The 24,150-nt window shown below is 35.9% G+C and overlaps 1 protein-coding gene across 3 annotated transcripts; it reads right to left on the reverse strand.

The window, feature by feature from the left end:
- Nucleotides 1-1,677: 1,677 nt before the first annotated feature.
- On the reverse strand, nt 1,678-22,307 carry LOC107573300 (ETS domain-containing protein Elk-4-like). Of its 3 annotated transcripts, XM_016259735.1 has the most exons (7): nt 20,840-21,065; nt 20,368-20,683; nt 16,590-17,297; nt 15,429-15,632; nt 12,753-12,869; nt 2,428-2,562; nt 1,678-2,030 (listed from the first exon to the last, which is right to left on the reverse strand). In XM_016259735.1, the coding sequence occupies exons 2-7, from the start codon at nt 20,572-20,574 to the stop codon at nt 1,806-1,808; spliced, it is 1,596 nt and encodes a 531-aa protein (XP_016115221.1). In that variant the 5' UTR covers nt 20,575-20,683; nt 20,840-21,065; the 3' UTR covers nt 1,678-1,805. The 3 variants fall into 3 exon arrangements, with proteins under 3 accessions (XP_016115221.1, XP_016115220.1, XP_016115222.1); XM_016259734.1 differs by lacking the exon at nt 20,840-21,065 and having other exon boundaries at nt 20,368-20,830; XM_016259736.1 differs by lacking the exons at nt 1,678-2,030; nt 2,428-2,562; nt 20,840-21,065 and adding exons at nt 10,440-11,565; nt 21,693-22,307.
- Between the last annotated feature and the right edge of the window lie 1,843 nt (nt 22,308-24,150).

Consider the following 24,150-nt stretch of genomic DNA (forward strand, 5'->3'; position numbering starts at 1 on the left):
CGGCGATCACTGTCGGCCGACTGTCTGCCATTCCTCTGTCTTACCGATTTAAATCAGTACGCTTGCTCATCGTTAGTCAGGTCAGTATCTTTGGTTTGCTGTGGAAATTTTGTGGAAATTATTCCAAAAAAAGTAGTTGCTGCTGACTCTTAAGTGTACAAGGTAACCAGAGAGTATGCAAACATGTTTTTGCAAAAATACAGTAAAAACAATAATATTGTGATCTTTTATTGCAGCTTTAAAGAACGATTTTCTATTTGAATGGATTTTAAAATGTAATTTATTTCTGTGATGCAAAGCTGTATTTTCAGCATCGTTACTCCAGTCTTCAGTGTCACATGATCCTTCAGAAATCATTCTAATATGCTGATTTGCCACTCAGCTATTATCAATTATTATTGGTGCCGAGTTATTAATAATGCTTATTATCATCAAACAGTTGTTTCTGCTCAATGCTTTTTTTTGTGGAAACCATGATACCCTTTTAAGGATTTTCAGAATTCTACATTCCTTTACTGTCTTTTATGATCATTTTAATGGGTCTTGGCTGAATAGAAGTATTAATATATATATTTTTTTCAATCACACTCCAAAGTATATCATGATTTCTACCAAAAATATTAAGCAGAAGAAAACCGTCTTCAACATGCTTCTGAAAATTGAACTTTGCCATCATTGGGAGAATTTACATTTTAAAATATTATTCCAAATTTTTAACTGGTAGATTATAATATAACTATCTAGGTATTAGTAACTAAATAATTCACAGTTATGGAGGAATAAAACCTGCTAGTTATATTTTATAGTTAGTGTGTATATATATATATATATATATATATATTTTTTTTTTTTTTTTTTTTAATTTGTTTTATTTTAAAAAGTAATTGATTCCTGTCATGCAAAGCTGAATTTTCAGCATCATTACTCCAGTCTACAGTGTCACATGATCCTTCAGAAATCATTCGGATATGCAGATTTGCTCCTCAAGAAACATTTCATATTATTTTCACAGTTAAAGGGGTCATATGATGCTTTTTTAAAGATCATTATTTTGTGTATTTGGTGTAACAGAATATGTTGACATGCTTTATTGTTCAAAAAACACATTATTTTTCAAATACTGTACATTATTGTAGGTCCTCTATGCCCCGCCTCTCTCAAACGCTTTGTTTTCTACAAAGTCCCTCCTTCCGACAAGCGCAGTCTGCTCTGATTGGCCAGCTGACCCAGTGCATTGTGACTGGCCGAACACCGCAAGCACGCGTCGGAAATGTAACGCCCCTTTCCATAATCGTGAGATTCATCTTTCAAAATAAATGCAATGACAGAGTCCGAAAGGGGAACAGAGTCTCGTGACAGACACAGTGATGAAGCTGGTATGTGTGCAGTACACAAGGCAAGGTTAAGACAGCTGACTCCACTGTGATGTGACCCTGTCTCTCCCTCTCTCACTCTCTCTCTCTCTCTCTCTCGCGCGCGCACACACACACACACACACACATGATGCGCAAAACTCCGCATTTGAACAGTCAATAGCAAATACTTAAACTAATAACAAAACAGTAGCTGATTCAGAAGCACCAGATTGTCATAGCAAAGTCGGAGTCTTTGGTAGATGCTTTTATTCAAAGTAACTTGCATTGAGTTCACAGTATATATTTGTGTGTTAATCGGGAATCAAACCTATGACCCTTCGCATTGCTAAAGCCATACTCTTCTGCATAGTTGAATAAAAGTAGTCTTATGAAATAACGCTTATCATCAAGCATTTGCAAAATGCAAAGGTCACTTTATAACACGTTTTTTCATACAGCTTTCCCTAGTAACTCCCCTACCGAAAGACTTGAGGAAAATGGGATCAAGACCTGTTCTGCTGCCGTGCTGAACTCATGGGACACGTCAGAGCAGAAAGCATCCATCGATCCGTAACAATGGATGGAAAATACGACGGGAGCAAAGGGACAATGGTGTCGTTGACTCAGGGACATCAAGGACCAAACATAACCTTGGATGATCATGCATCGACAGAGCTAAGAAAAATGCAAATGATTTAAAGATTTATTTTTGTATTAAAATATTTTTGATGAATGAAATGATCTTGTGCACAACATGTGCAAATGTGCAATACAATAACTTATCTAGAGAAAAGTTGGTTTAGTTTATTGTTAGAAACACACTGACCAATCAGCACTTGAATATCAGTGGTTTCATTGGATCAAAATAATGACATACAGTATTTTTTGAATATGTAAAAGCCCTACAATGTTTTCTTTGAAAGCAAATTCTGAATTGGACTGGGCTCACTCAAACCCTATTGACGATCAGTCTTATTCACAGATCAGAAAAAGATCACAGATCGGCCAAAGCCGAAGTGCTTATAACACAATTGTGGTTAGGAGTTTAAAAGGTCAAAAAAGAACATCCTACCGTCTTCCTGGAAAAGTTTCCTTGTATTGTGTTGTACGGCCTCAGGTCTGACGGTTCCTCTAAACCAGTGACCTCGGCACTCAGGTGGGCGATCCTGATTGTAGGAGGTTGCTGTATCAGCGTGTTTCTCTTGGCCTGGGTAAAATTGTATTTGTTTTTTCTGGTTTACGCAGGTGTCAGACCTGCTAACGTTAACACAATCGCTGCATAAATGAGGTCAGCTTTCTGCAGCTGTATTTGATGAAGACACACAAACCAAATGAGTTACACATTTGTTTTTTATAGAAATCTTCCTTCCCTTCCAGCATCCACAGATTAGTACAACAGGTATGCCAATGAACATAGAATTTGTAAACATTTGAGAGCGAGACAATCTGAAAATACATTTGCACAAAAATATTGAAAACATTTGGTGCCAATATTGTACTATGACAGTAGAATTGATCACACTTTTTATTATTACATCATCCCTTTTTTTTCCACAAAATACAAATTTGCTCACGAGAAATAAAATATTGTTCTAAATGCAATGCAGTTATGACGTCGACATTTAGAGGATGAGAAAATCTGATGTGTCTGAAACATTGGCACTTTCCAAAAATAGGGTACAAAATATTAACCTATTAACCTTTAGAAGCATGTTTAAAATATCAAAGATATTATTATTGAAGTTATGATACATAAGAAAGATAGTAAATTGTCTATTCTACATGGAGTTCTCATCAGAATTTGAGAAATGTTTGAATGTGGGTTAAAAACTTGATCATTTTTGTTGTGGTGCTCTTGTGATAAATTTCAAATAAAATATACCATAATGGGTAACAGGGTTGCAAATAATACTTTTTCACTCAGCAGGGGATAGTTTGCCAAGTGTTGGTTTGTATGCAATGGCAAACATATTTCATATAAATTATAAAAATAAATTGATATATACATATGTATATTGGAATGGTAAAGAATATAGTTAACACAATGTGTACAAATTTACAAAATGGAATGAAGTGTTGGGGATGTGATAATCAGGTTGCAGGCAAATGTGGAATAGCTAAATAGTATTTAGGCAAAATATCTCATATAGATTAATTGAATATCAATTACTTTTCATATTATATAATATTTGAACATTCTTAATAGTTCTCTTTAGAGGAATAGTTCACCTAAAAATGAAAATTGTCACTAATTACTCACCCCCATGTCGTTCCAAATCCATAAGACCTTCGTTCATCTTCAGAACACAAATTAAGATATTTTTGATGAAATCCGAGAGCTTTCTGCCCCTGACAGCAACGCAACTGAGACGTTCAAGGCCCAGAAAGGTAGTAAGGACAGCATTAAAATAGTCCAAGTGACATCAGTGGTTCAAGCGTAGTGTTATGAAGCAACGAGAAAACTTTGCGCGCAAAAGAAAACAAAGATAAGAAAGATAGTAAGATTATTTAACAATGTCTTCAAATTGTTCCGAAGATGAACGAAGGTCTTACAGGTTTGGAACACCACGAGGGTGAGTAATTAATGACAGAATTTTCATTTTTGGGTGAACTATCACTTTAAGACTGATTTGCTTGGTCAAAAAAAAAAAAAAGCCAGTTTATACCCTATTCGTAAAAAGTGCCATTTTTTCTAAAATAGAGCTTTTTGACTTTTTGGAGTAAGAATCTCTTTAAAGAGAAAGTCTTAATTACAAAATCTCTGTGCAGCAAAAGTTTAAATGCATATTTTACAAATGTTGATTCAAAAACAAAATTGATGTTTGGGGTGGTGGAGCCACTAATAAGATGAGATTAGCTTGACAACAGATTCTAAAAAATACAAAGTGCCAGTAAAGAGAAAAAAATAAGGAGAGAGGGGAAAAAGAGACTTTTTTTTTTTTTTAAGTGCTTTAGACTCGCATTAAAATACAACAGATGTTCAGTATGGCTACAATGGCTAAATGTTCTTGGGAGAAATCCAAACTCAAACAAACAGAAGAAACAAAAGACAGCTAAACTATATAACAAACCCATTTTATCCATTACAGTGAGAAATGAGAATTTTCATAGAAACAAAACAAATAACTATTTAATGAAGTAAAAATAAACTAAGCTGCATTTTCCCCTCAAACAACAACAACAAAAAAAATCTAAGTGGGTAAGAGAGCATTTAACAAAAATAATGGAAACAGGTTAAAAAACAAAATCCATTATTCAAAATGTAAAAGGCATTAAGCAACTCAATATCCCTCTATGAGAAGGCAATTGCATGTGCAGTGCTCACGATACAGGCAAGAGCAATCAAACACAGCCTGAATTCTGCAGGAATGCAAATGAAGACGCTTCGCAATACAGGACCTCAGGAAAACAGGTCAAGAGAAAATACTACAAAACAACAGCACAATGCTACAGACATCCCATCACTTCTTACTGTATGTACAATGAAACATTTGAACTTATTTTCCTAAAGTAATATTTTAAAATCCACCTTATATGAATTTCTTTTTTCCGTGGAACACAAAAGAAGGTATTTTGCAGAATGTCCGAGCTGCTCTTTTTCCATACAATGAAAGTAGAAGATTTAGAGGTCCAAAAAGATACCAAAAGCACCATAAATTTAATGTATCATGTTATATGAAAAAGACTGAAATTTCAGTATGTTCTTTGCACATAACAACTGTATGGCTTCAGAAAAAAATGAAGCACAAATCATACATATAAATTAATTGTTTTTTTGTGTCGTCAGGACATTCTGCAAAACATCTCATTTTTATCATGCAGGTTTGGAACAACAGTAAAAATTTGAAAAAACACAAAACTACATAAATGTTAGCTGTTTGCACTCTTGTAGTACAAGGGCAGCTATAAAATGGAATAAAATGTCCCTATGCTTGATTTAAGCATACAGGCTGAAAATATTAACCCGACAGTACGAGTAAACCATCAATATTTCATATGATCCATTTTCCACTGGATCTGAATACAGATTCTAGCTCTTATCATCTGTGTTCATGATATGTTAAAGGAATATTCCAGGTTAAATACAACTTAAGCTTGTATTTAATAACATTTACGTTACATCAATTTAGGTTTTAGGGCAAATCATTTCTTGAAATTGAGTCAAAATTATTTGCTGTGCTCACAAATATTGTCAAAAGTCATTTTAACACAGAACAATCCTATGAATAGTTGAAGTTTTCGTTAGTAGCTGTTTTCACCGGCAAAGGACAAAACATAGCCGTTTTGTCCTTTGTCCAATTAGCAAAACTGTTGCCTATTTTCATTTTACTGGCAACAGACAACAGGACTAGAAGGCACCACATTAGCATGAGTGTGAAAGAGCAGTTTCTTCTACTGCGATCAGTTTATGTATGTATGTTAGGTATTGACATGGAGCTTTGTGAACTGTGGGTAATCGTACAATACCTGAGAGCTTAATTTGAGATGCTGAACAGTTGTATATATACACACACACATATATATATACACACACACACACACACATCCCTTTGTATTTTTATCAATGCACTTTAAGTGGTCCTACAGGGAAGGACTAACAGAGCTCAGTTTCTGCTATTTGAATGTCAGTATTTAAGCCTTGTTCCAGTTTTGCATCTAATGCATGTCAGTTATAAATCATGGCTTGTTGAGTTTAAGACTTTTAGAGGTAGAATTTTATATTGTGCAACATATGGGCATTCATTTCCTATACTGGTTTATAATTGGAGATGTAAAACTGGAAAACGCTCTACAAAAACAACACACCGGTGCATTGACATCAAATGAGGACTGCAAAGAGTGGCTGCAGTATTTGGTTCAGATAGCGATCTTTACTGCAGTTGTGCAATATTCAATTCTCTTTCAGAATACAAACTCCACTGTACTTGTTTTGGGTATTCTAGAGAATTTTCATTTTTGGGTGAACTATCACTTTAAGACTGATTTGCTTGGTCAAAAAAAAAAAAAACGCCAGTTTATACCCTATTCGTAAAAAGTGCCATTTTTTCTAAAATAGAGCTTTTTGACTTTTTGGAGTAAGAATCTCTTTAAAGAGAAAGTCTTAATTACAAAATCTCTGTGCAGCAAAAGTTTAAATGCATATTTTACAAATGTTGATTCAAAAACAAAATTGATGTTTGGGGTGGTGGAGCCACTAATAAGATGAGATTAGCTTGACAACAGATTCTAAAAAATACAAAGTGCCAGTAAAGAGAAAAAAATAAGGAGAGAGGGGAAAAAGAGACTTTTTTTTTTTTTAAGTGCTTTAGACTCGCATTAAAATACAACAGATGTTCAGTATGGCTACAATGGCTAAATGTTCTTGGGAGGAATCCAAACTCAAACAAACAGAAGAAACAAAAGACAGCTAAACTATATAACAAACCCATTTTATCCATTACAGTGAGAAATGAGAATTTTCATAGAAACAAAACAAATAACTATTTAATGAAGTAAAAATAAACTAAGCTGCATTTTCCCCTCAAACAACAACAACAAAAAAATCTAAGTGGGTAAGAGAGCATTTAACAAAAATAATGGAAACAGGTTAAAAAACAAAATCCATTATTCAAAATGTAAAAGGCATTAAGCAACTCAATATCCCTCTATGAGAAGGCAATTGCATGTGCAGTGCTCACGGTACAGGCAAGAGCAATCAAACACAGCCTGAATTCTGCAGGAATGCAAATGAAGACGCTTCGCAATACAGGACCTCAGGAAAACAGGTCAAGAGAAAATACTACAAAACAACAGCACAATGCTACAGACATCCCATCACTTCTTACTGTATGTACAATGAAACATTTGAACTTATTTTCCTAAAGTAATATTTTAAAATCCACCTTATATGAATTTCTTTTTTCCGTGGAACACAAAAGAAGGTATTTTGCAGAATGTCCGAGCTGCTCTTTTTCCATACAATGAAAGTAGAAGATTTAGAGGTCCAAAAAGATACCAAAAGCACCATAAATTTAATGTATCATGTTATATGAAAAAGACTGAAATTTCAGTATGTTCTTTGCACATAACAACTGTATGGCTTCAGAAAAAAATGAAGCACAAATCATACATATAAATTAATTGTTTTTTTGTGTCGTCAGGACATTCTGCAAAACATCTCATTTTTATCATGCAGGTTTGGAACAACAGTAAAAATTTGAAAAAACACAAAACTACATAAATGTTAGCTGTTTGCACTCTTGTAGTACAAGGGCAGCTATAAAATGGAATAAAATGTCCCTATGCTTGATTTAAGCATACAGGCTGAAAATATTAACCCGACAGTACGAGTAAACCATCAATATTTCATATGATCCATTTTCCACTGGATCTGAATACAGATTCTAGCTCTTATCATCTGTGTTCATGATATGTTAAAGGAATATTCCAGGTTAAATACAACTTAAGCTTGTATTTAATAACATTTACGTTACATCAATTTAGGTTTTAGGGCAAATCATTTCTTGAAATTGAGTCAAAATTATTTGCTGTGCTCACAAATATTGTCAAAAGTCATTTTAACACAGAACAATCCTATGAATAGTTGAAGTTTTCGTTAGTAGCCGTTTTCACCGGCAAAGGACAAAACATAGCCGTTTTGTCCTTTGTCCAATTAGCAAAACTGTTGCCTATTTTCATTTTACTGGCAACAGACAACAGGACTAGAAGGCACCACATTAGCATGAGTGTGAAAGAGCAGTTTCTTCTACTGCGATCAGTTTATGTATGTATGTTAGGTATTGACATGGAGCTTTGTGAACTGTGGGTAATCGTACAATACCTGAGAGCTTAATTTGAGATGCTGAACAGTTGTATATATACACACACACATATATATATATATATATATATATACACACACACACACACACATCCCTTTGTATTTTTATCAATGCACTTTAAGTGGTCCTACAGGGAAGGACTAACAGAGCTCAGTTTCTGCTATTTGAATGTCAGTATTTAAGCCTTGTTCCAGTTTTGCATCTAATGCATGTCAGTTATAAATCATGGCTTGTTGAGTTTAAGACTTTTAGAGGTAGAATTTTATATTGTGCAACATATGGGCATTCATTTCCTATACTGGTTTATAATTGGAGATGTAAAACTGGAAAACGCTCTACAAAAACAACACACCGGTGCATTGACATCAAATGAGGACTGCAAAGAGTGGCTGCAGTATTTGGTTCAGATAGCGATCTTTACTGCAGTTGTGCAATATTCAATTCTCTTTCAGAATACAAACTCCACTGTACTTGTTTTGGGTATTCTAGACAATTTCTGATCAGAAACACTACTTTACAATTAGTGGTAATGATTCTTTTAAATTATACATTACATATGACACGCACTATTGTGCAAAAGTTAAAGGACTCCAAGTTGTTTTTTAATGTTTCTGAAGAAAGTCTCTTAGGCTCACTAGTGCTCACATTTATTAGACTAAAATGAAAGCAAAAACAGTCAAATTGTGAAATATTACTACAATTTCTAAAATAACTTTTCTATTTCAATATATTTTCAAATCTATTTTATTCCCGTGATGTAAAGCTGAATTTTCAGGATCATTACTCCAGTCTTCGGTGTCACACGATCCTTTAAAAAAAAGGATTCTAATATGTTAATATAATATGCTAATAAGTATTTCTTATTATTATCAATGTTGAAAATAGTTATGCTAATTAATATTTTTGTGGAAAGTGATGATTTTAAGATTAAGAGTTAAGAATTTTTAAGATTCTTTGACAACTAGAACATTCAAAAGAACATTAATTTTTGAATGTTTTATTTGATTTATTTGAAATAAACATTATAAATACCTTTACTGACCCTTTTGATCAATTTATTGCATCCTCCTTGAAAGTATTAATTTATTAAGAAAAAACTATACACTTAATAATAGTGCAACTTTAACATTTTTTTTATGTATTTACTATAATGCAAACTCAAATATATTTGTTGCCTTCAAAAACACATGGCAGTTCTGAATGACCATCAATGGAGAAAAATATATGGTCTAATCTACCAGCAGAGGTTAACTGGACCATGCTAACCAGCTACAAGGACAGACACTTCTGACTGGGCATTACAAACAGCTTTGCATTGTTGTCCAAGGTAGATTGCATTCTGCAGGGGGATTGAATCTTGCACAACACTGGGAAGGCTGACAAATGCAGGAATGGTTTTGAGCATTTGGCCTGGGCTCTACAGACAGCCATCCAGTTACGGTACACATCCAACCGATCTCCAGCAATCCAACCATCCTAATGGTGGGATGAGGCTTTAAGCACTGAGCCATTCCATTTTATGCTGTGTACGCTCCATTAGATTAATGGTGAATCAGCAGTCTATTGGAGTAAAGCAAGTCCTTGGGTTTTCCCACTCAACTGAAATCATTCCTAATGGCTTCTAGTCTTTCAGAGAGGAGGAAATGGTTTATAGAAAAAGATTTGCATGATAAGCATGGCTGCAGTGGCATATCTGGTGGTGTTACGGTAATGGTTCAATGGCGTTGGGGCGTGTTTGGAAACACGCTTCATTAGACAGTCGCCATCAAGCATTGCAGCGTGGGCGACGCCAATCTGGCCTACTCAAAAATGTGCATCATGGTCAAAGCACCAGAAAAGATGGGGTTAATGCTACAAGATGTCACTTTAAAATGTGTTTTCCAGTGATGAGGGTCACATCAAGAACATCCTGAATGTTAGTCTCAATATTCTTAAAGAGATAGTTCACCCATTTTGTTGCAAACCTCCATGACTCATTTCTTCTGTGAAACACAAAAGATGATATTTCTATCATGTGTCTCAGAATGAAGGTCAATGGGGTCCAATGTTGTTGACTTCAATAACGTCCATTGCATGGACGTTCTCTAAAAGATTGTGTTCCTCATAAAAAACAAAGACATGCAGGTTTGGAATGAGACTCATGACTCATTTCTTCTGTGGAACACAAAAGATGATATTTCTATCATGTGTCTCAGAATGAAGGTCAATGGGGTCCAATGTTGTTGACTTCCATTGCATGGACGTTCTCTAAAAGATTGTGTTCCTCATAAAAAACAAAGACATGCAGGTTTGGAATGACTTGGTGGACTATCCCAAATAAACTTGACTTCTGCTGATTCTGATTGTAATCACTGCTTAAAGTGATTGTGTTCATGTGGCTCTCGAATAATAAAATGCTGTCAGGAACATGTTTGAGGGTTGCACCAGATAGCTTTACAGGGTGATGCACTGAACTGAAGATTTAGACACAAACTGTACAATATTAATGTAGTAAAAGAAGCCAACTATTTCACTACTGTTCTGGATGGCGAGTAAACACAAATAGGAGCAAAAGACCTAGTAAGTGCAGCTTGTTTTTCATCTAAGTGCTGTTTATGTGGTTACAGAACACTTTAAATACATGGCTGTAAGTGCAGCATGAGGAAAGGTACAAGATAAAACAGAGGTCACCATTATCAAAATCACAAGGCAAAGGGGCGGTTTAGCTTGGCAAGGCAGGTTTGTTTGAGGACTTCCCAAACAAAAGGCAAACACGAGTTGAGACGAGGTGAACTCGTTGGATTATGTACAAAACGATCCCTCTTTTATCCAATGCAGAACAAGGATCTTGCTGTACAAATACACCATGTCGACGTCACGTGAGAATCTCTTCTGCATCTGATCGAAGTCTTAAGCTCCACAAGAAACAAAAGACAAGGAAATTCAATCCGGATCTTAATCTAATGATCAAAAATTGGACGTTTTATGATAAAAATCCCATTTTGGCAGCTGTGCAGATCCACAGCCATCTGCTTTAGTCACACGAGAGCCGATCCCTGAAGACCAGCGCATTAAAAAATAGAAACGAAAGATTTACTGATGTATTTGATGGCTTGATATACATCCGAAGGAAAAGTATCAGTGACAAAGGTTCAAGAGTCAAACGGATGACCTTAAATGCTTAAATGGCGGTCATAAATCTTTGTTACCTGAAGTGTGCCAGATCAGGTGAACAGAATGAGGTTAATCTGCGTTTATCAATCAAGAACATGAGGCAAAGATGAAGTGTGCTGGTCTTTGGCTCCCTCTTATGTCTTCTGTGGGTCGGGTGAGAGAGGGCCGGGCGTGTTGGTGCCGTCTAAATTATACACGGGAACAGAGAACTGCGCGGAACTCAGTACAGAAGGAAACTGATAAAAGGAAAAGAAACAGGATGAAAAAAAAACCTGAAAGAATCCTTTTTGGAATATTGTGATTTAATTGTGAACATCTCAATGTGTCTAAAAGTGGTTTTTACTAGTGTTGTTTTCATTAACTAAAAGAAGAAAAATCGATAATTTTGACCCATACAATGTATTTTTTGGCTATTGTTACAAATATACCCGTGCAACTTAAGACTGGTCTTGTGTTCTAGGGTCACATATTCTACATCTCTAATCCTACCCAATACCAAAACTTATAAACTACCGTACTAACTATTAATAATCAGCAAATTAGGAGTTTATTGAGGCAAAAGTTGTAGTTAATGGTTTGTTAATAGCGAGACTTGGACCTTAAAATAAACCGTGACCACTATAAATATTAGATGAAAAGAAATTCAACTCGAAAACAAAGTTAATATTGCCTGTAAACTGAAAGTTTAAGAAGTACTAAAATTACTAATATATATATATATTTTTTAAACGATTAAAATTCATTTAAAAGCTTAGTGACAATAAAAACTGAAAAAATAAAGCTAATTTGAAATGTTAATAAGTACTATAATAGCATATAAATATTTCTAAAATAACACTAGTTTTTAGACTTTCACACCGAAATTTTTGGGTGCGGATGGTTTGAGTTGATAAGAAAGCTGTTCAATTATTAAATCATAAATTGAATCATAAATTAATATCTAATAATGAATAGCCCATAACTATACCAAATCATTAAAAATAATTTTAATAGCAACTGTAAAGGAACACATTATAACAAATATTGTAATACATTTGTTGTAAATATAAATCATATAATAAATGATTTCCATTTTTCAAGGAAAGCACACTTTTGAAATTCCCTGATATTTCCAGGACCGTGGGAATCCTAAACAACTCGAGTCTTTCTAAACCTTGAACAAAGAGATCACTCCCATTCTATTCAACAAAGCTGTTTTCACTAAAAGCTCCGTATCGTGTTGCTTATGATTTTTGTCTTGCTCAAATCAGTGGAATCACAGGCTGGTTTGAGCACCAGCGCCATTTCTGGGTGAAAAGGAATATCTGTTGTACTCTCAGATGATTAAATGTGACTGTAGCCTTGAGGAGGTTGGAATCAAATTTAGGTTTGGACCAAGTGTGAAAACAGCCTTTAACTTAGTGAACAATTTCAAGGGGCTCACCTGAAAGAGGGTATGCGCGCCCTGTCTCCGGGCGGGACTGTGGGGTGCCATCGGACTGAGTGTGCTCCAGAAATGGATATTGGACAGAAGTGGACTGGGTGTGAGCAGCAGGGGTGTCTGCAACAAATTTGGAAACTTTTTCAGACCTTTATACAATATGACTCCCGTTCCAGCTTGTATTCATTAAAGACACCTTCCCAAATACTCGTGGCACACAGCATTTGCAAGAGGCATAACCCTGAAATATAAATGTTTAATTAAAAGTGGCTTAATGAGACTTTAAGCAGCAATAAGAATTAATCACAGGGCAAGGGTGCAGCACTTCCCCAAAAACAATAAATAATAGATTTGAATTATAGTAGATTTCATCTTTCATCTCGCTGAAGAGACAGCAGGAGGTTGATCCTCTGGGGCTGGCTGTATGAGTGCTCGTAAATGCAAAGATTGTGCGGTCTTAACGAGGTGATCCATCAAAGCAGCATCCAGCTAAACCTCACCATATGATCACGATCATGTAACAGCCAATGAGTGTCTTCCAGGCACATCATCCCGAGTTCAAGTGGTGCACTACTGCCCTCTAGTGTCTCCCAATTACATGAACGCAACCAAAAGGACTTCAATTAGACCTGTTCAGGATAACCACACATTTTGAGAAAAAAATATGTTGGTTGTAATTGGCAATTTTCTTTTAAACAACACACCCTCAGAGAAGGAGAGTCTTTTTTTTTGTTTGTTGTATTTTTACAACAGCTTGCCTACATTTGCAAGCATATAAACAGGTTCACAAGCTATTCTGACATAAAAGTTGCAAATATCACACAAAAGCAACTGTTGTTTGTCATTTAGTTCTATATACACTACCAGTCAAAAGTTTTTTGTGCCTGCTGCTCATATTATCAGACGACTGCACCATCGTTGCGTACGGGAACCTGCATCCACAGCCCCTGCAGGATTTACCACACATTTTGAGAAAAAAATATGTTGGTTGTAATTGGCAATTTTCTTTTAAACAACACACCCTCAGAGAAGGAGAGTCTTTTTTTTTGTTGTTGTATTTTTACAACAGCTTGCCTACATTTGCAAGCATATAAACAGGTTCACAAGCTATTCTGACATAAAAGTTGCAAATATCACACAAAAGCAACTGTTGTTGGTCATTTAGTTCTATATACACTACCAGTCAAAATTTTTTTGTGCCTGCTGCTCATATTATCAGACGACTGCACCATCGTTGCGTACGGGAACCTGCATCCACAGCCCCTGCAGGATTCACCGCGCCGCTTCGACGTTGAGGTGTCAGTGCTGGGAGCCGAGGGCTGCTTGGCGGGCGTCCACTACTGGGAGGTGATGTGTCCGAGAAAACCCAGTGGATGATCGGCGTAGCCAACGAAATGTTTTTTTAAAGAATTCTCTTCTGCTCACCAAGCCTGCATTTATTTGATCCAAAACACAGAAAAAGCAGTAATATTGTGAAATATTTTTACTATTTAAAATAAATGCTTTTTATTTGAATATATTTTCAAATGTAATTTATTCCTTTGATCAAAGCTACATTTTCAGCATCATTACTCCATTCTTCAGTGTCACATGATCCTTCAGAAATCATTCTAATATGCTGATTTGCTGTTCAAGAAACATATTATTATTATTATTATCAATGTTTAAAACAGCCGAGTACATTTTTTTCAGGATTCTTTGATGAATCAAAAGATCCAAAGATCAGCATTTATCTGAAATAAAAAGCTTTTGTAACATTATACACTATACCAATTCAAAAGCTTGGAGTCAGTAGAATTTTGAAATTATAGAAGTTAATACTTTTATTTAATTGCAAGGATTTAACACTTTAGCAAAAGTGATGATAAAGACATTTAAAATGTTACAAAAGATTTCTATTTCAGATCAATGCTGTTCTTCTGAACTTTCTATTCATCAAAGAAACCTGAAAAAAATTCTACTCGGCTGTTTTCAACATAATAATAACAAATATTTTTTAAGCAGCAAATCAGAATATTAGAATGGTTTCTGATGGATCATGTGACACTGAAGACTGGAGTAATGATGCAGAAAATTCAGCTTTGAAATCACAGGAATATATTACATTTTAAAATATATTCAAATAGAAAAGTTATTTCAAATAGTAAAAATATTTCAAAATTGTACTGCTTTTGCTGTATTTTGAATCAAATAAATGCAGGCTTGGTGAGCAGAAGAGAATTCTTTAAAAAACATTACAAATCTTACTGTTCAAAAACTTTTGACTGGTAGTGTGTATAGAACAACAGTTTTTGACCAACAGCAGTTGCTTTTTTGTGATATTTGCAACTTTTATATCAGAATAGCTTGTGAACCTGTTTAAACTGCGTAATATGCTTGCCAATGTAGGCAAGCTGTTGTAAAAACACACACACAAAAAAAAGACCAATTATGACAAAAATCATCACCTTCTCTGAGGGTGTGTTGTTTAAAAGAAAATGACCAATTACACCCAACATATTTTTTTATAAGACGTGAAGCAGCAACAGTAAATAACTGCACAAGAGGAGATGCCTCTAGTGAAACGGAGAGATAATGTGACCGACACGAAATTTGCTGTTCTGGACAAATCAATGACAGCAAAAAAAAAAAAAAAACAGCATTGTCCATGCATGACGGGGAGGTCAGGAGGACACTGACCTGCAGTAAGGCTGGGGTGAGAGAGGCCATAGGGAGGGATGGGCTGCACAGATTGAGAGGGCTGAGGTCAGAGCTGGTCACCACCAGCGTGGGCATCAACTCCAGGCCTTTGGGTTTCTTAGACTTTCCGCTGAGATTGCGCAGTGGAGATTCAGACATCACAGACACTGGTACAATGTCCTTGGAATCAGAGCTGGGCTGGTCCTGGTAGATCAAGACGGGGAGAGAAAGATGGGCATGTTCTTCTGTTTGGGAGGTTCAATACACTGCAGAATTTTAATAGGATTGAGATGAACACTTCTTTAATATTTACATTACACAATATTCTTCATTTCGAAAATTATTACATTCTTATTTGAAGTGATTCAAACCCTATTCATGCTACATTTAAAACAAACAAACAACATAAACATAAAATATTGCAAAATTTTCCACACAAAATCTAATTTAGCCATTGCCTGTATTTGAAAATAACAGGATACCTGAATGCACTGTGTGTGTGTGTGCGTGTGTGTGTGTGTGTAAATTTCAGCTGTGATAAAGTTAATGCATTGTTGTTGGTTGAGAAAAATCTTTCATTAAATTGGTTGTTCTGCATCCAAATAATTGAAATAAAAATATAAAGAAAACAAACATTTTAGACAGTTGTTCCCTCAAATAATATATAACAAACAATTTTACAACAAAGTTAAAAAATAATAAAATAACCATCTTGCATTGTTGTTGGTGGTGTAAAATCGTTCAGTGTAAATTCTTCCTTAAACAATTCTGCTACATCAAATAAATGAACTATTAATAATTCTGTTTATTGAAAAGGCATATGCTACAAACAAGACGTACACACTGACTGGCTCTGAGGTGGCATTGTATTTACTAAGAAGAGCCACCAAAAAACTGAATCTCATAAAGAATCATTTTGCAACAGCAACTCTCTGAATCAAAATACAGTCGAATCGTGAGATGCCCGATTCATTTTAAAATCTTCTTATGCATGTTTCTGGTTCAGAAAAAAGCAAATGTGAAGTAAAAACTCCTCAAAGCTGCAAGCTTATCTTCTAGGATTTGACACACCACCTTCCCTCATACATGATTTATATTTTATTGTATTTTCCCAGTGGCAGAACTGCATAAGTAAGTAGGCATCAGCACTAAGTGTCATACCTGCAGCTGTAACTCTGAAGGCTGTGAGGAGAGGGACTCAATTTCACTGTCAATCAGCAGCTCCTGGGAATCCGTCATCTGAGAAGAGGAGGGCGACTGGGAACACGTGAGTGGCAATGAAGAGATTCTTGAGAGCGGGAAGCCCGTCATGGCGTTCTCGGAGGTGGGATTCTCCACAAACGCACACACTACATACGAGACGCCGGCCTGTTTGGACTCAGGTTCTGCCGGATCGTGCAGTGGGGCTTGGGTGGATTGTGTCGGAAGTTCAAGCTTCCCTATAGCAGACGGAGTGGTGTGTCTGCTCTGTGGCATGGTCCCAAATTTAATGACAGTGGGTGGCTGGGGCGACTCCTGGGCTGCCTTTTTCTCCATTAGCTTTTCTTCTGGATTTTCAACCTTCATGGATTGAAAAAGTTGCGTTCCCGACTGCAGAGAGGTCAACGTGAAGGATGTATACAAGCCAGAGTGGATATAGTCATTCCGATTGGACGATTTGGACTGACCCGGTGTTACTGCACCTCGGTCTGGGGCAGCTTTGCTATCTTTATCCCTGGAGATGTTTGCAGGTTTGTCGGAGAGGGGCAGAGGTCCGTTTGAGCCGCCGTCTGCACCCTCCATTCTGGCCATGACATCTCCCTTTAGGATATCAGGGTACGATACAAAACGATACACAAACTTCTGCCCGTTTACTTTCTTGATGATGTTCTGCGAGGGAAAAAAAACGAGAAAATTCATGTTTATTTTAGATGGTGAATGACTTTGTCCTACATACAACTAAAAATATATCTACGCAATCACCCAAACAAATCAACTAAAACATCTCGCATGTACATTTTTACAATCCAGATTGTTGCGTTCTTCTACGCTCTCTCACTTGGACTAAACAAAATAACATGCAATTAAGTAAATGAACCTGTGTTAAGAGACCAGAAAGAATGTGGAAAACGATACTTCTTGCCCTGTGGTGCCAAAATGAGGCTTAAAAAGCTAGCGCACCAAACCCTCGGTTCCCACTCAAGAATAAACTCCTAGCAAGAGGTCATGACTTTCTTACAGCACTAACGAGCTCGGTGACCCTCTTGTTTCAGTTCAGAGTGACTTGATTGTGTGTTTACAACAACAAAACTGATGGAGGAGTGTGGGGGGTGATGAGAGGGCTGAAAGCTAGCAATTATTATAAACACTGATTTAAATATGAGCACAACAGTGTTTACCAGGTAAATCAGAAAAGCCTGTAAGATCTCATGCAAAAAAAAGAAAATAATTTATTTTATAACTTTTAATTACAATCTATAATTATTTTATCATTTATGTTTTTTTATCAAATATTATATTTTTATATAATTTTACATAATTTATTTAGAGTTTATCATAATTACAGATAATTTATTTGCATTAGAGCCCAACCGATATGGGTTTTTTGGGCCCGATACCGATATTAGGGAGTAAAACCGACATATATATATATATGTCGATACCGACATATCAGCCGATATTCTTTGTGTATATTATAGTACAGTACCAGTCAAAAGTTTGGACACTTTCCCATTCGTGTGTCCAAACATTTGACTGGTACTATATATAGAATACAGTATATACATAAACAAATTATATATACATAAACACATTTTTTGCAATGATCACTCAAATAATGGTGACAGATATGTAAGAGCATTTAACAATTTAACAATAAACTTGCGATGAGTGCGATGCACAAAGTAACGGGGTGTTAGTTGTAACACACGTGGTTTGAATATTTATTTTACCATAGTAACATTTACATTCTGGCTTAAGTAAATTTTTTATCTCAATTTTTATTATTCATTTAAAATGAGACAAATCTGCTATCATTTTAATCTCCAATCTGTTATTTATCAGTTCAGATAGTTTTTTTAGAATATATATTCTAAACCCCATGTGTATTTACACAAACTGAGAAAGTCAAACATTTTTATTTTGTACCCCACTCTCCCCTACCTCTGTAAATAAATACAATATAAATTCACGTCTCGCACACTTTAATGCCCTTTGAATGTAACGTGTACGTTCCCTTGGAACTGGAATTATGGCAGAATTTCATGTGAAGTCCACTTCGCAGGGCACTTACGGTCGAATAAGACAATGCGTGAATGCTGCCTGAACAAGAAACCTCCTTACTGAAGGGAAAGTGTTGAGTGGTGTCACCATCTCGCGAACACAAAGGCGGATCTCCACCAAATTCGGGGGATCCCTTCAGCTCGAGGAGCCCTCTCGAACGCCACCCTCCGCGTGTCGGTAGCCCCCCGGGATCGCTAGATTCGACCAGACCGCGAACTTAACCACCCGTAACTCCCGAACCCTGGCGGCTATGCATGTGGGGGTGGTCTCATTCGAAAGAGGGCCTCGAGACGTACACTCGATTCGCATTCGAGAGGGTTCCTTGAGCTGAAGAGATCCCCCGAATTTGGTGCGGATTCGCATCGGCCAATAATATAGGCAAAACGATATATCGGTCGGGCTCTAATTTGCATATTGTGTAGAACAGTTTAGCAGAGCATTCACACTGCTTTTTTCCCCACATACAATGACGTGAAATTAACTGAACTGGAACCATCAAGCTCCATAATGACAAATGGGAAAAAAAAAAGAAAAAACACATAAAATGGCATAGAAGTTGTCCATACAGTTGTATGTATCTTGTACTGCAGTTATATCTGATCAAATGCACATTATTATTCTTTAGCTTGGGTTGAACAAATCATTTTTGCTTGGTTGGAACAGCAGCTATGCAAAATATGTCAATATTTGTTTCTCTGTTTCTGTAACTAGGATTTACAAAAGCTTCAGTCTGGATCCAGAACACCTGAGAAGAGATGATGCCAACCCCTCAGAGGACCTCAGATGATGCCAACCCTGAAACAACATACAGAACTACCACATTTTGCTATAAGTTTGATTGCATCATATAATCATTATTGTTAATAGTGTTCATCGTCTGTTTGATTACGTCATTAACTGAATTTTACCGTACATTTCTGCCATATGTACATCAATTTGACACAGTCACCACTGACAAGCTACTACTAAATAGATTATAGAAACTTAATTTTCTGTAAAGCTGCTTTGCAGCGATTTGTATTGTGAAAAGCGCTATACAAAAACTTGAACTGAACTAAATGACTAAATGTAAATGTAATATAGTCATATATTTAAATTTGTTTATTTTTATGAACTTTTTCATTGATATACAGGTTTATAAGGACAGTTGTCATTAAAAAGTTAATTATTTTGCTTTAAAAAAAGAACATTAGTACTAAACAAACGTATAAAATAACTTTAAACGTATTCAAATTAATACAATTAAAATGTTACAATTAACTAACCTAACATCTTATAAAACTAAATTAGCACTAGATATCGGCTAGAGTAATCTGAAATCATGCAGTAAGAAGTGTCATTATCAAATATTGGGAGATAATAATAATAAATCACTAATATCGGCTGATAATGTTGTTCTTATATAAGACAATCAAGGATCTTGGAATCATGGAAGGCATGCCTATCTATGAAAACTGAAAAAAATGTTAGTCTGCTCCTCATAAAGTTATCAGCTTTAAAAGACTTGGAATATTGATCACAAGTTGTATAGACTACCTTTATGATGGTATTTTGACGAACCCCATCCACATCTTACACATTCTTCAAAACATCAAGAAAGTTCGGACCAACATGAAGGTGAGTGAACGAAATGCTGCTGACTGCTGAGATGTTTCAAATGCTTGCTGACAATACACACCTTGTCGTAGTAGTAACGCAGAGCCCGGCTGAGTTTGTCGTAGTTCATGCTGGGTTTGTTTTTGCGGGCGCCCCATAATCTGGCCACCTCCTCCGCCTGCAACAGTTTGAACTCTCCATCCTCACTGGTCCAGCAGATGAGCTGGTCATTGTTGGGATCCAACAGAAGCTGCAGCAGGAACTGCCACAGGGTGACTGAGCTGTCCATGTCTTCTCTATTCACAGACGTGGGGGGAACGTTACCTTACGGGATCCTGTTCGCACTCACAGCCTGACCGACACGTCACGCCATATTCCGGCAAATATCCTGACAGAGGCTGAAATCAAAATCAAGATGTGATTACATCAATTAGACGGGTGCAAAGAAATGCCACTGAGTGACACGACCAGCATCGACCACTTATTCTATGAACCTTATAGCTTCAAAGACCAAACATAGAGCGTCAATTCAAAAACATGGTAAATATGCGCACCATATTGAATACCAAATGGTACTGGACTTCAGTTTAATCCTGGCAATGCGGAGAGTGCAGGACGACTGTGTGTGTGTGTGTAAGCAGCTTAAATTAAAACTAAATCTGTCTTGACTCATCCGATATCCAGCTGGTAGTTGCCAAAGAGAGTGAAAAAACGTCTCCAACATACAATCTGACAGAACAGAACACACAAATATAGAAACACAGAGGCGAGACGTGACAGCTTTCCCCAGACTGTAGGAGACAACGTCTGGGAATTTTAAACAAAGAGTTCAGGACAAAATGAACCTAGAAATCACCAATTATTTAAAGCTCAAAATTGTGGCCTGTTGCATTATGATAGTGTTTGCATACTGTAAACGCTACACTTGTGCATCCTTAATTTAACGGCAAAAATTAGATGCATTTAGTTTTTGCTTATTATTCTTTATTTAAGACATAAATGACCCAAGATTTTTACATAAACTAAATTCAAAACGAACTTAATTTCAGTGTATGGTGCCATCATATACACCTATCTGGATATTTAATATAAACACTAAATTTACACTTACACCTGAATGGTTTTGATCCTAGATGTCATCTTATAATGACAGATTTCATATTTCCATACAGAATATTATATAAACCTGTAAATCGAGACACACACATACCTTTGTTTGAGCTTAACTTAAAATTCCAGGACCAAAGGTTGGCGAACCTCTGACAATAAATCCTAAATGTGTATTTAACCCCAAAAGAGCCATGTAAACTCGCATAAAACTTGATATATTGGATATTGTTGTAAACTGCAACCTGTTAGAACACGAGTTTCGTTGGTTAGCATCGAGCTAACGTCTGTCAAACTCACCCGAGAAGCTTTTTGCTCTCCAGACTCGGTCGGATTCCGACGGATTAAAGCCAACGATATAAAAGAAGAAAAAAAATGCAGACGGTTTTCTTATATGTTTACATCGTGTAACAAGAGTTGGTGGTCAGATAGCATAGCGTGCTAGCCTGCTAGCTAACGGAGACGTAGCAAAAAGATATTTTTAGACTCATTAAACTAACATGAGCTGATCTAAATTTGACTATTTAAAGCGGGTTTATGACTTATTTACTATGAGAACGACAAAAAAAATTTAAAAATAGGCAGAGAAGGAGAAAGGGAAACGCTACAGTCTCTGCATCTCACGTAAATTACTCATATTTTAGCTGCAACCACAATAATAGAAAAACCGGAAGCAACAAGCCCACCAGACTGAACACTTTCACCCCAACAGCGCTCAACAAAACTCCAGAACAAAGCCTCAGACTTTATGAATCTGTAAGAAATGAGGTCCATTCGGTTTGAATAGCGTAACAATCCTCAAGATGCAAGTTCAGCTGCATGAGAAATACAGTGAAGCCAACAAAGTGCAGTGAAAGCAAACATGTAGATCATCTCATAATGGACCGTCTCACTTCATCTACGACCATATTAAAATGCATTACCCATCAATACTGTAAAATGCTTCTCCTGGTTCAAAAGAAACTGAAATGTTAAAAAAGGAAATATTAATGAACACCCATTCAGTTTGATTGCACTTTGACATTTAGATAAGAAATGACAGACAGATGATTGACAGACATACAGACAGATAGATAGATAAGAGACTTACCCCCGGTTTCACAGACAAGGCTTAAGCCTAGTCCCCGTCTAAAATGTAAGTCTGTCCTGATTCAACTGAAAGAAGCTTGCACTGATTGATCTTGAAATATGTCGGTGCCCTTGTTTTGTCTCAAGATGCACACCAGTAATGTTTTTTCTAAGGCATGTTTATACAAATTACTTTAAAATCCTAATTGAACGATGACCTGGCTTAAGCTCAGATAGATAAGAGACTTACCCCCGGTTTATTGTTTATACAAATTACTTTAAAATCCTAATTGAACGATGACCTGGCTTAAGCTAAGCCCCGTCTGTGAAACCCGGGCCTATGTGTTCTTTAAATATACAGCAGGACTATATAAGGGGAGTGCAACATGTAAAAGGAGATTAAACATGATGGAAGAGCTCAGAAAAACAAGTTTGAGACATAAAATATCAAATATAACATTCCCCTTATACCAAAACGTTTATATCTACATATATCAATTGTCAACAACCCATACACTACATAGCCAAAAGTATGTACACACCCCCTTCTGATGCAATAGGATCAAAATTTACCACACCCTCCGTGATTTATTTACACCATTGTCTCATTTATACTCATTTGCCATGCGTGTATAAAAGAGTGGCAGAATAAGTGTAATTGTAGTCTTCTGCCTTCCAAACAGATTCCATCTCTGCAGGAAAAAATAAATGCAGGCACAAGCCCAGGATTGCTGCCGTACAAGATCAGTGCCTGTCGCTTTTACTCTCCTAAAACATGCACTAACGCCAACAATAAGCATTTGTCAGAATTAAAAGTGCTCTGCATTAGAAAGAAAACCATGTGAATTATTAAAAGCATAACTCCAAAACAGAAGATTATTTTTGTCGACGGACAATTATTTGACCTCTTCCTCCAGTTTGAAAAAACTAAAATGTCTGTAGTTATATGGGGGGAAGCATTCTGGAGGGTTAAAGCAGGAATGTGAAGTTTGCAGTTTTGTTAAAACAATTAATTCTTACACACAAAAATGTTTGTTAATAGGCTTTAAAGTCTAAATTGTCTCTTAAATAGACTGATATGCTTCCAGTTATGCATAAGTGGAATTCTCTTTCTGCACCAATCATTGTTAGTTACATAAATCTAAAACTACACCAGCAGTTTACCTGAAATAAAATAATGAAAAACCTAAAGTAAAATAGAAACGTTGCCTTTGCAATTAATTGAAATAAAATATGTTGAAGTACTATAATGACTAAAAATAAAACAGAATACAAATAAATGGAATAAATGTAAATATTTAAACAAAAGCGAACTGAATTCAAATTCAAATGAAATTGAAAACCGAAATGAAAATTTGAAATGTAACAAATTTTGAAATGAACAAAAAGTAGAAATACTAACAAAACAAAATAGAAACACAAAACAACTAAGAATGACAAAAGCATATAAAGTTTAAAATTAAAATGTCAAAATAATAATAGTAATACTAAAATGTTGAACAATGCTTTTCATACACTGTCAGAAAAAATAAGAAAGTCACCCGGTTTACCTTCACACGATCGTTACAAAAGTTCAGATATTTGTTAGAATTTGCACAGACTTGGTTAGTATGATTTAACTTGTATTTAACCCAGAACTTTCCTTTAAATAGCTGATTAGACTTTAAACCTTAAAGGTGACATATCACAG

This window comes from Sinocyclocheilus grahami, unplaced genomic scaffold, assembly GCF_001515645.1.
Source record: "Sinocyclocheilus grahami isolate Dianchi unplaced genomic scaffold, SAMN03320097.WGS_v1.1 scaffold1914.1, whole genome shotgun sequence".
Classification (NCBI taxonomy): Eukaryota; Metazoa; Chordata; class Actinopteri; order Cypriniformes; family Cyprinidae; genus Sinocyclocheilus; species Sinocyclocheilus grahami.